General features: G+C 42.1%; 1 protein-coding gene across 1 annotated transcript; it reads left to right on the forward strand.

Annotated features, from left to right (window-relative positions):
- Nucleotides 1-214: 214 nt before the first annotated feature.
- LOC147256342 (hyaluronidase-2) lies at nucleotides 215-13,617 on the forward strand. Its single transcript, XM_086214272.1, has 7 exons — nucleotides 215-600; nucleotides 6,294-6,917; nucleotides 8,175-8,423; nucleotides 8,894-9,040; nucleotides 10,024-10,110; nucleotides 10,265-10,459; nucleotides 11,329-13,617. Exons 2-7 carry the CDS (start codon nucleotides 6,351-6,353, stop codon nucleotides 11,770-11,772), a joined length of 1,689 nt encoding a protein of 562 aa, XP_086070398.1. The 5' UTR covers nucleotides 215-600; nucleotides 6,294-6,350; the 3' UTR covers nucleotides 11,773-13,617.
- The last annotated feature ends 387 nt before the right edge of the window (nucleotides 13,618-14,004 follow it).

Genomic DNA, 14,004 nt, shown 5'->3' on the forward strand with positions numbered 1-14,004 from the left:
AGCTCGGGTGCTTGTTTGGACAAGAGTAGCAGTGGGAGAGCAGAGGATTATGGGATTACAGTCGGTGTTGTTGGTCATGTGAGCCGGCGTGGTCAACACTGACCCTGCTTACCTTCACACAGTAAGGAAGCTTAGCTTGTTGGCTGTGAGGTGAGGTGTCACACACACACACACACACACACACACACACACACACACACACACACACACACACACACACACACACATCTTTCCATCCCCGCAGGATTTCAACACCACAGCTATCTATCCTCAGCTTTCTTTTTTCTTTTTCTCTGTTTCTTTTCTTCTTTCCCACTTCTCCCCTCTTTTTATTCGCTTTTTCAACTTTGTCTCTCCTTTTTTAACTTCTCCTGTCTATTTCTGTCTCTTCATCCTCCCCCTTCGTTCCCTCCCTTCCTCCCACTCTCTATCTCTCCCGGATGTCTTCGCTGCATGTTACACATGCACAGCTTATCCATGTCCTCGCAAATCCAGGAGGATTCCTTGATTATTTTTTTTTTAACCGGAAGAGTAAAACTGAAGATAACTGAAGACACTCAAGCAATGTGTGTGTGAGAGGAATGAATAAGCTCGGCCTCGGTAAGTTGGACTACTTGGATTGGTCTGCTTTTTTTTTTTTGGTCTAGTTTTATTTAATTCAGCCTGTAAAAGTTATTTGTGAAGTGAGAATGTTTTACTACATTTTGACATGCGGTAAGAGTCAGGGGTGTCATGAAAAGACAAATACTGGCAAAGTGTAAAATACAAGATATCAATGGATGTGCAACGGAGCAAGGTCGTGGAGCAGTGTATGACTAAACAACAAAACAGATCTCAGCAAATAAAACAGTTTTATTTCATTTTTAAGTCATTAACCGACTTGATTTGAATCGTTCAGGGAAAAAATATCATTCATGGATTTAGAACTCTGGAACGAGGAAAGTCATGAAGGGGATGATGGAGAGAAGAGTGGCCTCAGTAACTTTGTCTCGAACATGGAAGAATAAAAGACTCCAGAGACTAAATAATTAACTAAATCACTGAATTAAAAAAAAAGACAGAATTTATAATACTAATATCCAACTGCATGAATCATTTTCCAAATGTGTTTGGAGTTTTTATGTAGTCAGTTTTCTGACTGTGTGTGTGTGTGTGTGTGTGTGTGTGTGTGTGTGTGTGTGTGTGTGTGTGTGTGTGTGTGTGTGTGTGTGTGTGTGTGTGTGAGACTGGAGTGTTTGGGTGTGTGGTTTAGGAAGTGTAGGGGGCATTGAAAGAAAAGAAGAAAAGGAAAGTCAGATGATTATGGACTGCCTAAAATTATAATTAACATGATAATGAGAACATTTACTCTCCACCAGCGGCCCTTAAACAGGGGTATGCATAGTCCTAGCCAGGGGCCGAGGTATGGGGTACAGTAATTAATCAAAAAGAATATGGGTTGTGCTCCATTACGAAAATGATAATATTGTTGTGAGGTCAGTAGCGATGAACAGATGCATTTATATTCAATATTGCTGTTTTTCTTGCTGCTTGCTGCTCTTCTTTCTGCTGTGACAGCTCAAAGAGGGAGGAAGCAACAAGCCATGTTGTCTTTTTCTATATTGATTCACATGAAAATCAGGAATTTGCAGCTGAAATGTAGCCACAATACACCTGAAAATGTGTTTAGTCAACCAGTGAATATTCACCTCCAGAAAATAGAAGAGGAGGAGGAACTTAATACCTCAGATTCACAATAATCATGTTACTGCTTCTGCACTAGAGGAATTCCCATTTTTCTTATGGAATTTGGTGCTGGGATGAAGTTACAGCTTCTCCTCTCTTCCCAAATCACTTTGTTCCTCAACTGCAGAGAGTGAGGATGCATGACAGAAAAAAAACAACTACCGAACGAGTAAAAAAGAGCGATGGTTTGTCCATTCTAGGCTACTGTAGATTCAACATGGCCGACTCTCTGACGCTTTGGGGATAAAACAAAAAAGGGGGCTCATTTTAAGCGAACAAACAAACAACAATTCATAGGTCCAGGTGACTATTGAAAAAAATGAAAAACAGAATTCTAAAATTACATTCAAGGTTTTTTGCCAAAAGAAAACTTCTAAATGTTTTTCACTGATTTTAGTCGCTCATGGTGGTGTACAGCATGAGATATTACTGGAAAAAAGGGCTGCCCAGGAAGAAAAAGAAACAAGAAAAGCCTGCAGCTAAAGCTTTGTTAAATGATATTCATCCGATGAAAGATGCAGATCTTCGGACTGTGATGCCTGATTGTCTATCATCAAACGCACGATGACTCCTAAAAGCTTTAACAAGCGTACGTTGACCAGTGACTCGCTGTCGCATGTCTGCATGTGAGCCCTTTTCTGGGTATCAGATTGGAGTGACGCAGGTATCGTGCTAATCTCAGCTCCTGATTGGATCCTACAGGCGTTTTCACTCTGGTTCAGTGAGCCGCACATGACAAGGCAGAATCGCTGCTTAATTTCCCTCTCGCCGAGAGAGATGACAATGTTCCCTCTCATTTCATATCATAGATGTCACCAGATATTCTGAAAAACACAGAACGCCTGTTACGCCACAGAGGTTTTAGCCATCTTACAGCAGATCTCTGTGTCTGAAGTTGATGATAATCAGAAGTTTCAGGCTGCAAAATGAAGAAATTATAACACAGTTTGATGATGACAAGATCAAACCAGATTCCCGGCAGGTGAAAACAGAAGATGCCTCGTCCTCGTGTCATTGGTGCAGCACGGCAACGTTCATGCGACATGGGGGCACAAGTGTGAGAATATAATGAGCTGGAAAAACAAAATGATGAAGAAAAATGTCACATTTTATAATCCCTTCATGTCTGAAGGACGTCATAATGACGTGCATCACTGATACATTTAATTAAGACTTATAATAACAATAGAAGCTCCATAAGCATGTTGATGTCTAATTTGCTTTAAGCTGTGGAGGCAGTGGGCTCAGGATCAGCCTCCGCCCAGACAGACAAGTAAACAGAGACCAGAAGCTTTGTCTGGACAGATTAGCCAGCTATCGCATCTTCCATTCACACCCAGCACTGTAGTCAGGGATTACATACATCCAGCAGGACCAGATAACAGCTGATGGACTAAAAAAGGTGCCTGAAATAACCGAAGAACCACATTTAAATCCTCAGAAGATTTGGACTTCCTCTATTCACTCCATGGCTTATAGCTTGTCAACTTGTTTTCAGGTTAAAGGAGAAGTTCCGCTGAAGCGGGAAATTACGTTGATTTTTGAATACAAAAAAAGGAGCATCAACAGAATCTCTGAGCTGGATGTTTGACCTTTGACCTCCTCGGTGAGGTGATTGGAGATAACTAAGCCTTTCTGCATAAAGACTAAGAAAACTAAAGGTGGCAAAGAGACTAAGTTTCACTTTCAGAGAAAGTTCTTTTCGTGTCAAATGTAGCTGGAAGGCACCTCTGACGTTTGCAGATTTTAAAGAGAAAATGTTTCTATAAATGAAGCTGCAATTAGCTTATCATGATTTAACGGCGTGAAAGAGGTCGGATCACTCGTCTTTGCACTCTGGTTCTATTGCAGAGTTCACGTGGTCGAGGCAGACGGCCGCCCACATAGAGCCCGGGTCTGCTCGGAGGTCCTTTATCACTGTCACCAAGTGCTTGCTCATGGGGGATAGCAGGGTCTTTTCAAACTCAATTTTGATCCTAGCAGTTTGACGCCTCGAGGAATGAGAGCCAGTATTTTAGGGTTGCGGTGTAGCCAACGGATATCCGGTCCCAGACTTCCTCGTACTAAGTGTCGCTCGTTTTTTACAATCTGTATATGAACTTGAGACGTTTGCATGGAGTTGAAAAGACGATGGATACGAGCAGGTTATTTAAAAAGGAGCCAGTTTACACTCGGTTATCAGTTTAAAGCCACTACAACGGCTTTAAACACTCATCAGACTGCAGCCATTTTCACCAACCCTGCACTCAGCCTATGCAGATGGTTCAGTTTCAACAGCATGGTTACAGAACTGGGGCCTGAAGGGTAGGAATACAGGGTCAGCGAGTAACTTCAGGCTCAATCAGGGATTTTCTGTACGTTACAAACATGGTTCACTTTACATTGGAGTATATCAGCTGCTGATCCCTGACTGAGGTAGATTGTGGACCAGGCAAATTGAAGATGTGCTGGTTGTGTGGATCCTGCTTCAGAGTATAGGCTCCCTGCTCCATCTGCAAAGTGTCGAGAGAGAACTTTGGTTGTAATTTTGTGATTGAAATAAAACTGACTTGAAATGATTTAAACTTTATTAGTCACTACAAAGCCCTGCAGATACCTGATGTGATGTTGCTTGAGCGTGCAGGGGCACTCCGTCATGTTGATGGAGGCGTTTCTTATTTGTACGTAAAAAAATGTGTGGATTTATTTTTTGTGGCGTCGTACTTTTACCTGGCAGGACATTAACCGAGGAACGCCTTGAAGAGGAAATGAGGTTGCTGATGTTCCTCTTCTCCTAATGGCTTTGTGTGTGTGTGTGTGTGTGTGTGTGTGTGTGTGTGTGTGTGTGTGTGTGTGTGTGCGTGCGTGTGTGTTTTTTAGAGGTGTTTAATATTAGATGAATTGTTGGCGTTTTGGGTTGTCGTGACAACCCTCCACATAGAGCAACATTTTACTTTTTAATGATGTCACTCACTGAGACGCCACACCAAACAAGCGATCGCTGGACTTTTTTTTTTTTAATGTCCTCTCTTGTCTCAGCCTGATTCTAATTTAGGATCTTAAAAGGCTTCTTGTCCTCATCACTGCACTGATTTGTTTGTCTAGAATTGTCAGCTCTTGCGATGGCTGTGAAGAAATTGGTTTATAAAGGCAGAAAATCAAATTCAACGGAGGGCGGAGGAGTGGGTCAGGAGAAGGAACAGGTCTTCTCGAAGAAGAAAATGATATCGACAGCATCAAATCAGACCGTAGGAAAAACCATTAACTTTAAAACAGACATGGATTCCTTTAAAGAGAGCGCATACCTTTACAGAAGGGTGGCAAAGCCATAAATCACATCCTGTGACCTCGGCAGTCACCTGATATCAGTCACCTGATCCCAGTCAAATTAAATAGATGCAGGAGACTTTAGGTGACTCTTCACTGCCATTCCAAAAATGAGGGATAACTTTCATTGAAGACTGATATTTTCCACGGCTGAGGAGCTCCTGCAGGCTCGTCAAATCACCAGGGACAGAACCAGAATGTTAGACTTGAAGTGGCCAGGACTACTTCAGGTTGAGGGGATCAGCTCGCTTGCCAGAAACAACGATCACAGTCAGTATCTGCATTTACCAACATTTATATACTAAGCACAGGGTTTCTTTTTTCCCAGTACACGATCAAAAGTAGCCCAAATGGGTGGAAACCCACCAAATCTAGCAAAGCTGGAGCTCGAGGATTTGCAAATCAAAGAGATGCTCATTTAAAAAAAACAAACAAAAAATCACATAAAAAGAGTATCAGCAATAAAGATATTGCCAGGAAAAACAAAGAAATGGGTCAAATAAGCACAGGCAACAGTCAAAGTGATACAGAGCAGTTTATGTATGAAAAGTTATTTCTAAAAGTCTGATTTGTTCATTCCTTATGAGGTTTTAAACTCCAGGATTTCAAAGGGACGAACCACCTGCAGTTCATCCGTGGCTTCAAAACAATCGCCATCCGGAATTTTCAGAAGTAGATTTAACACATTTCCACATCTATTTTTCTCTCTGGGTGTCAGGTTGCTGCTATCATGTGACACATCAAAAATATATGACGACCTTGTGAAGTTCAGTTTATTATTCTTCACTAAAAAATGACCTCCCTGTTTGATGTTTTCCATCATCTCTGAACGGAGGTTGTAAGAGCCACATAAACACTCCAAAGCTTCACAAATCATCTTCAAAGTGCCCGTCTGTCATTTTTCATGCTGCTGCTGATGTTTGGCTGTTGAATCATTGATGTATTAACCTGTAGGCTGTTTTTTCTTTTTCTTTTTTTGAAGAGGATGAAGGCTGTCTTGTTTAAACTAAAAAAGATGATTTCTTCATACGACAACAAAGAAAACTGTCAGGAAGTCGCTCAAATCAAAGCTGCAATCTTAAAAGCAGAAAGCTGCCCACTGAGTCAGGGAAGCCATGAGATAATCCGTCACTGACTCCCTCACATACTTAAAACACGTGAAGCTGAAGGCTAGGAAAAAATTTTAAAAAGACCTTTAGTTCATGACTTTAATTTTACACGAGTGACCGAAGACATTTTATTTTCTTCTGTGTGATTTTCAGGAACATGATTGGCTGCGAAGGCCTGAAGGAGTGAGAGCCTGACAGGTGGCTGCTCCAATGGCGTGGACCGACCGGCGGTTTCATCCAGACCTGAAGCCGGAGCCTAAGCTAACACATCATAATCTCAGGACTCCACTTTTCCTGCCCCTCCTCCTCCTACTTGCTGCCTTCACTGACCTTGGAACAGCCGGCCCACCGCAGCCAGCTCGCCCCCCTCTCCTATCTGGACAGCCTTTTATTATCTTCTGGGGCGTTTCTGATTCTTCCTGCTCCACGAGGCCAGATCCTGGATCTTTCGGGATGGAAAGAGAGGGCCGCGTGGTGGTCTTTTATGAGGACACCCTGGGAAACTACCCATATTTTATAGATAAAGACACACGGGTCAATGGGGGGCTTCCCCAGCATACACGGCTTGACAGCCATTTACTGAAAACACAGCAAGACTTGGAGGCCGCGCTACCTGCCCCGAGGTACCTTGGGCTGGGGGTCTTACGTTGGGCTGAGTGGGCCCCCCAGTGGTTGAGAAACCGAGAGAAGCAGGCAATGTATCTGGAGGCATCCAGGAACCTGCTGAAGACTTTCTTTCCTAACTGGAGCCCAGAGGAGGTGGAAAAGTGGTCAAAGGTAAGGACAGAGCAGGGAAAGATGGGATGAAAAGAAAGAAGAAAAGAGAGGGAGATGGAAAAGCCTGGGGGAACATGGACGGAATAAGATGGAGAGAACAAGTTTGAAAGTGATGATACAAGATGATTTCCTATTTTCAGTCAGGGGGGAAAAAAATCATCTTTGATGGGAAATGCAAACTGAGCCAGAGTTTAAATGTCCAGCCGTATCCTCAAAAACCCATAAACGCTTTCTCTGAACAGGCACACGAGCTTGAGTTGGCTCAACTTAAAGCACCAGCAGGATTGGAGGGGTCACCAGGGTCACCACTAGTTTGTTTTTATCTTGAATCAAGGTGTATGTGGATTACCAGGCATGTGGCTGGATTAATAGGAGGAAGATTATGCTGGATAACGCCCTTCATTTGTAAACAGACATTGTTGTGGGAAATATACGTGTCTGGCTCTTTCTGTGGGCACAAAAGAGTCATGCAGGAGGGGGAAAAATGTCTTTGTGAGCTCAAGGCACCTATAAATAGAAATAGAGAGGTTACTGAGATAAAACAAAGAAGAATTCAGACACTGACTGCAAACGTTTGCGTTGTTACCTTCGGTAGACTAGGTTGTTGGAGACTGAGACTCTGCATGTACGAGATGAAAACCTCTACCATAGAAAACGGTTTTAGGTCTTTTCAATTCAGATGAATTGGAGCTGACATTGAAAAAAAAAACTGTCTAAAATATTGTATATTTTTACATTTAAAGTGCAAATCTATTGTCTTACACAGGAAATGTAGTAGTGTAATAAAATATTAGCTGGAGAACCGGCAAAGTACTTCTATCAATGTAGTAACACTATTTATCCAATGCTGACATAAAAAAATACTTCCTGTCACTTCAAACAAAGAGCAACAGAAGAGGCAAACCTTCACTTTGGTGATATTTGAGAAATCTTGCTTGAGAAACGCCTAAAAAAGATCAATAATTCATGAAGGTTGTTCATTTTCTGCTGGAGAGCAAAAGAAATCACAGTCATTTCACTTTCACTGTACGTTTTAGTGCAATAGTCAATAGTCTTTGTCAGTAAGACAAAGAGAAGTTAGAAGCAGTTGAAATTATTTTTTCTTCAAGGTTTAGTTGATTTTGTTCCAGGAAGTGAAACCTGACGTTCCACAACATGACATCCACCAAAATCTACATTCAAGTGTGATGATGTAGAAAATAACCATATATATATATATATATATATATATACATATATATACTTATCTTCTCACAGGTGGACTTCGAGGCAGCAGCCCAGTCAGTAATGATGGAAACTCTACGAGAGGTCAAAAGGTTAAGGCCCAAAGCATTATGGGGCGTCTCCCCTTACCCCAGCTGCTACAATGGCGACCCTGCACAAATTATGTTAGCCAACTTCACCGGCCAGTGCCCCCCTGCAGAGATGGCCCTCAATGACGAGCTCGTCTGGCTGTGGAAACGAAGCTCCGCCCTCTATCCTCTCCTCACCCTGGAGAAGCTGCTGGTGGGTGAACGCTACGTCGCCACTGCGTATCCTGGTTTACAAACGAGTTATACGTCGACCTTCAACGAAAAACAAGATCTATAAATGATTTCTGCTTGATTTTGGGAACTCAGAAATGCGAGTTCCAATCCAGATTTAAGCTTCAACTTTTTCTAATCTGTGAATTTCAAACTCAAAGTGAGACTTGTGCCTTTGTTAATCTGTGTGATGGCTTCAGATTGTTTCAGTTTGGGGATCCTATTCATGAGTTCCCAAAATTATGCCCACTTCCTTTTACACATTTGTGCATCTAATTTCAGAGCATCACGTAATACACATTAGTGACCATTACCAGTCATCATGATTACGACTGATCCTGTTTTCTCCCCAAAGAACCTCGGTTTAGACCCTGAACAACCAAGTCTGGAATCGTCAAACTAATGCCTCACTGTGCTGTATCTCATCTCCAGTTAAAAACTGTCTTTCTACAGGGAGGTTCGTCAGGAGCGAGGCTTTACTTGTCCAGTCAAATCCGAGAAGCGATGCGAGTCTCATCCCTGGCTGGGATGGCGTTCGATCTTCCTGTCTTCCCACTGGTGAAGAGTGTGTACGCCTCAACGAACACCTACCTGTCACAGGTGACATACACGCATCTGGTAGTCCGTCTCTCAAGAAAATGGAGATACTGCAATCACATAAATTAATGCAAAATAAACCAACCACAGCGGAATTTGTGGAAGCTTGAATATTTTCAAAAAATTGCCGCACGAAAAAAAAGTCAGGAAAAGTCAGAAAATACAGCAGTTTTCCAGGAGAGGCCGTTTTAAAAATAACGATGAAAACACAGCCATCTCGTGAATTCCAACAGATATCTACACGTCGCAGTCGTGAAAACTTACACTTGGATATACACATGTATCAGTTTTATAACAGAAGCCCTTTTTTTTAGGGGTCATTGTTTAAAAATGAATGCAAGTTTAAAGCCGGGGTCTTTTTTTTTTTTTACAATTTAGGAAATAAAAAGGAGTTGAGAACTTAAAAATTCGGAGCTCTTTCTTCATGTAGAATGCTGTTTGTAATACGATTTTAAAATCTTACTGAAAACAACAACAAAATGAACAGAACACCTTGCAAATTTTGTTACGATTTTCAAGACAAGCTGCTGCAAATGCAAGAAGAACAATCAGAGACAAAAAAAAAAACCTCCTGGAAACCTGGAGGGACTGGTGAGTATTTTATTCATGAACTCTATGAAAAGATTTCAGCGCAGAAATGGTGAAAATGCTTCTTGTTATGAGGCCTAAAACAGAGGAGAAGGGGAGATGTACAGGGCTCCTGGGGTATTTATTATATCCCGTCACTTGGTCTTATTTTGATCATTCAGCAAAGAGAACTGAAAGACGGAAATGTGTTTTTCAGTCCACACTTGCAGGACTGGGAAGATTAGAGGTGAACTGGACAGAAATGTGTTGAGGTGTCCCGTATCCTCCTGTTACAAAACATCAAAAAAAGCAGCACAGAGGAACATCCTGTGTTTCCCTGGTAAACATTAGAGGAGATCTCCCTCTGATCCTCAACCAGAGACCGTTTCATTTTTTGTTGTTGTTTTATCTTTTTACAGGCAGACCTGGTCAACACCATAGGAGAGAGCGCAGCCATGGGAACGGCCGGGGTTGTAATCTGGGATAGAAGTGAGACTAAGACAGAGGTAGACAACTATAAACGAGAAGTGCCCATCGTTAAATCAGCTGCATGTTTATTCAGAGATGCAATCATACTTGGTCCATGATGCAATTGTACCATTCTACTTCCTGTCTGATCAAATCGCGTTTGAAGTTCCATGAAAGCGTCTCATTTCCCAGAAAGAGTGTCACGACCTGTCACGGTTCATCCGCAAAGTCCTTGGACCTTATTCCGTTAATGTAACCACGGCAACGCGACTCTGCTCAGTCTCCCTGTGCCAGGGAAAAGGTCGATGCGTCCGTCAAAATCCAGAGAGCTCCGCCTACCTCCATCTCCCACCTCCATACGAAGTGATGGAGAAGGTGACAGATAAGGTGAGAGAATGTCATTTAAAGTAGAATATTTGTAGTTGCTGTTATATTGCTCAAGTCCGATGTCGTCTCCTTTTTGACACAAGCTTTTTTTTATTTTGGAGGCTGCAATTACTGTTGCCTCTCATAACCAACGTGAACACTGAAGCGTATTTTTCTTCTTCTGCTTCTCGAAGGATTATCAAAGAGATCAATTTCATTACTGCCCACCTGATTTTTCCTCTTTTCCGAGGGATTCTATTGATGTGTAGACAGAGCAATTGTGGTCATTTAGTTAGAAATAAAGGAATAAAACAGAGCAACTCATTTCGAGTCAGGAGACGCAGGCGTGACGTACGAAAAGAAGAGGAAGACCAGCAGGAAGTCCGATTGCCTGAGGAGGCTCTGTGGTTAGTCAGTCAGAAAGCAGAGAGGAAAACAACAGCGAGGGATCTGCCAGAGTTCGATCTTCCACCAGGGAACTCTTGGGATTGAGCTTTTGTAATATTCATGTAGCATAAAAAAGTGCAAAACAATACAGTGAATGATGCAGTGCACGATGAAAATTTTATACCATTCTTTGAATTTGTATTTAATCTTCAGTTTTTAATATATATTTGTATGTATGTATATGTGTGTGTATATATATATATATATATATATATATATATATATATACACACACACACACACACACCCATATATATTATTGTTATGCGTCCTTGGGTGTCGTGAAAGAAATTTAAATTTAATACATATGTATATATATATATGTATACATACATATACATATATACACATTATCCACACACGTAAATATACATATATATGTAAATGAACCTTTTTTTTCTTTTTTTTTTGGTCCACAAAAACGTTCTGTTCCTCCTGTTCAGGCGCAGGCAGAAAAAGCCACAGATCAGCCGGATGTTAAAACCGAACCAGACCCAGCTGAGGTCTGGAAGAAAGACTTCCAGTGCCAGTGGTACAAGACGGCAGACCGGGACGTCTCTGATCAGCAGTCCCCCAAAGACGCTTCTGTTGGGGCAACAGTGAAGGAAAACACTGGAGATGGGAGGGCGACCACAACCACCTCTACCGTAGCTTCCACCACAGTAGCTTCTACCACAGTAGCTTCCAGCACAGCTCCAACTGTAGCTGCAACCCTAGCTTCGACAACAAAAGGTGCCTCTGTGACTGAGGTGAGAGGAAGTGGCTCACCTGTTACAGGAAAAGCCACGCCTTCAGTAGGTGTACCTACAGACTGCGGAACCAAACTGCGGAGTGCCCCAACTGTTCTGCTGCTGCTGCTGGCTGGAAGTCTTTGCCTGGATCCTTAAAATATGAACCCACCTTCAACCCCAAGGTCTGGGGCTAAAACTGCAACATTGCACCCTACTAAAGTGCCCTTTAGCAGGACGCTGAATCCCTGCTAGCTAACGGTAGCTGAACCTGACCTCTGACCTGCTAGTGAACATACAGCCAAGTGGGGATCCTGCAATATCACTGATAAAAACAATTACCAGCTCTGGAACTCAAAACTTTTCCCTGGACGTGCCAACAGACAGCGGTACAAATACTTCAGTTTCTACTACGCTGGCTTGAGAGTGAACTTTACTACTGTAGAGTAGCGGAGACGACAACATCCAGTATATTTTAACACACTCATCTGGTTGTCGTCTATCCTCAATAAAAGCTCCAACACTACCACACATTTGACAGCAGTCCATATCCTGGGATGGGATTTTATTTTTCTCCACACATCAAATAGTCTGTTTCGTTGTGAGTGAACGACGGTGCAGGAGCATTGGTCGAAGCGTCAGTATCCCACATGACTGATAAACTACTTACTCTTTTAACAGGTACTGCTGACAGCCAAGTTGATTATCAAGAGTAAACATAATCTTGTTTTTGGGAAGCCATCTTGTTAACGGTGTGTTCAACACAAGTTTAGCCCCCGGAACAAAAAGAAGCTACAGCAGCATTCGGAGAGTCAAGACCTCCACTTCTCGTCTATAAATATATCTGTGAACCAACTCCTGAAACTATGATAATTGTCAACTAAATATATCCAAAATTACTGGAAATATGTTAAAATATTAATTTTGTAATTGCACAGGGATTAAATTGCGACTAAAGCCTTGGGAAAATAATTTTGTTCTATTCAAACAGTTGTCAGAAGCTGCACTAAATCCAAACGAAACACATGCACGCTGCGGTCCTTCAGTCTACCAGACCCACTGCATGTGGTCACCTGTCCACGTGGAAGGCAGCGTTGTGCACTCTTCAGCAGGTTCAGGAGTGCAACACTTCTGCCTTCGCAAAGAGAACTTTCACTATAAAACATGCTTATCACCAAGGTTTGCTGATGAAGCGGAGCGTGTTTGAGTGTTATGATATTTCTGACCACGTTAAGAGAAAGATTTGTGGCCTGTGAGTGCTTGATCCGTTTTTCCATGTACACAAACATACATACAGAACTTCCCCCAGGAGACAGCAGATAAAAAAAAAAGACTAAAACACTTACGCAGCTCATCAATGTATTTATTTTCATTAAAATATACACTCAAGACAAAGGGTATCGAAATCATTTGTAGTTACAGAAAGAGCTATGTACACAGGTGCATCTGATCGCAAATCATACATTAATATATACACCCAACAACAACAGGACCTCCAATGTCAAGGATCACTCTGGCCTTTTTTGCATTTTCTGTTTATGAAACCAAATTCATCTGCAAAAGAGCATTTCTGTTTGAGTGTGTGACACCGGGGGGAGCCGGAATCATCCCAATTACAGGTCAGAGATCCATTCTGGTACTTATGATAAATGATGTCGCATCAAACACTACCTCATATCCTCAGAATAGGTTTCCTTATAACAATATTCCTGCTTGTAGCAAGGTCAAGGAAAGTGAGCGGACAAATGCAAACCCAGCTGTTTGTCAAGTCACTCACCATACTTCCCTTGGTGGACACAGTAACAGTTGCAGAGCCACATGTAGAGCTGAGATGATTAGTTACACTGCTGCAGAGGAGCCAGGGGCTACTTGCAAAGATACACTGACAAATTTGCATGGTATTAAAGTATCAATATTGCAGCCGTGAATGAAAGGTGTGGTTACTTTACTCGTAGTATTGCTCTGATTACGCTCAACAGATGAAGCGTCTCAAACATCCACTTCAGTGGTTCCAATGGGGAGCGCTCAATACGTCTGGAGGGTCCAAATTAGGAAAGTCATCACAACACTGTCAACACTACTCTGCCTAAATGACTTCCATCAGTAAGAGAAGCACGTACAAGTACTAGGATCTACTACATTGACAGTAGAACCACGCTTTCAATAAATAAACTAGAGAAGTAGTACGGTGGTCAGCCGCTGCAGTCGTTCAGTGTCTGATATTTTTATTTCTGAATAAATAAATGAATACTCACTTTGTTACCAATTAGACGTACTATAAGTGGAACACGTACAAAGGCGCAGGCTGACCTCAAACAGCCGGCTACATCCTGCGGTGGAGAACCGCCAACTGTGTCCTTGATGTGCGTTATGTGTGACTGAAGATTAGCA

This window comes from Aulostomus chinensis, chromosome 9 (assembly GCF_037954235.1).
Source record: "Aulostomus chinensis isolate RoL2024-O1b breed Wild chromosome 9, RoL_Achi_v1.0, whole genome shotgun sequence".
In the NCBI taxonomy this organism is placed as follows: Eukaryota; Metazoa; Chordata; class Actinopteri; order Syngnathiformes; family Aulostomidae; genus Aulostomus; species Aulostomus chinensis.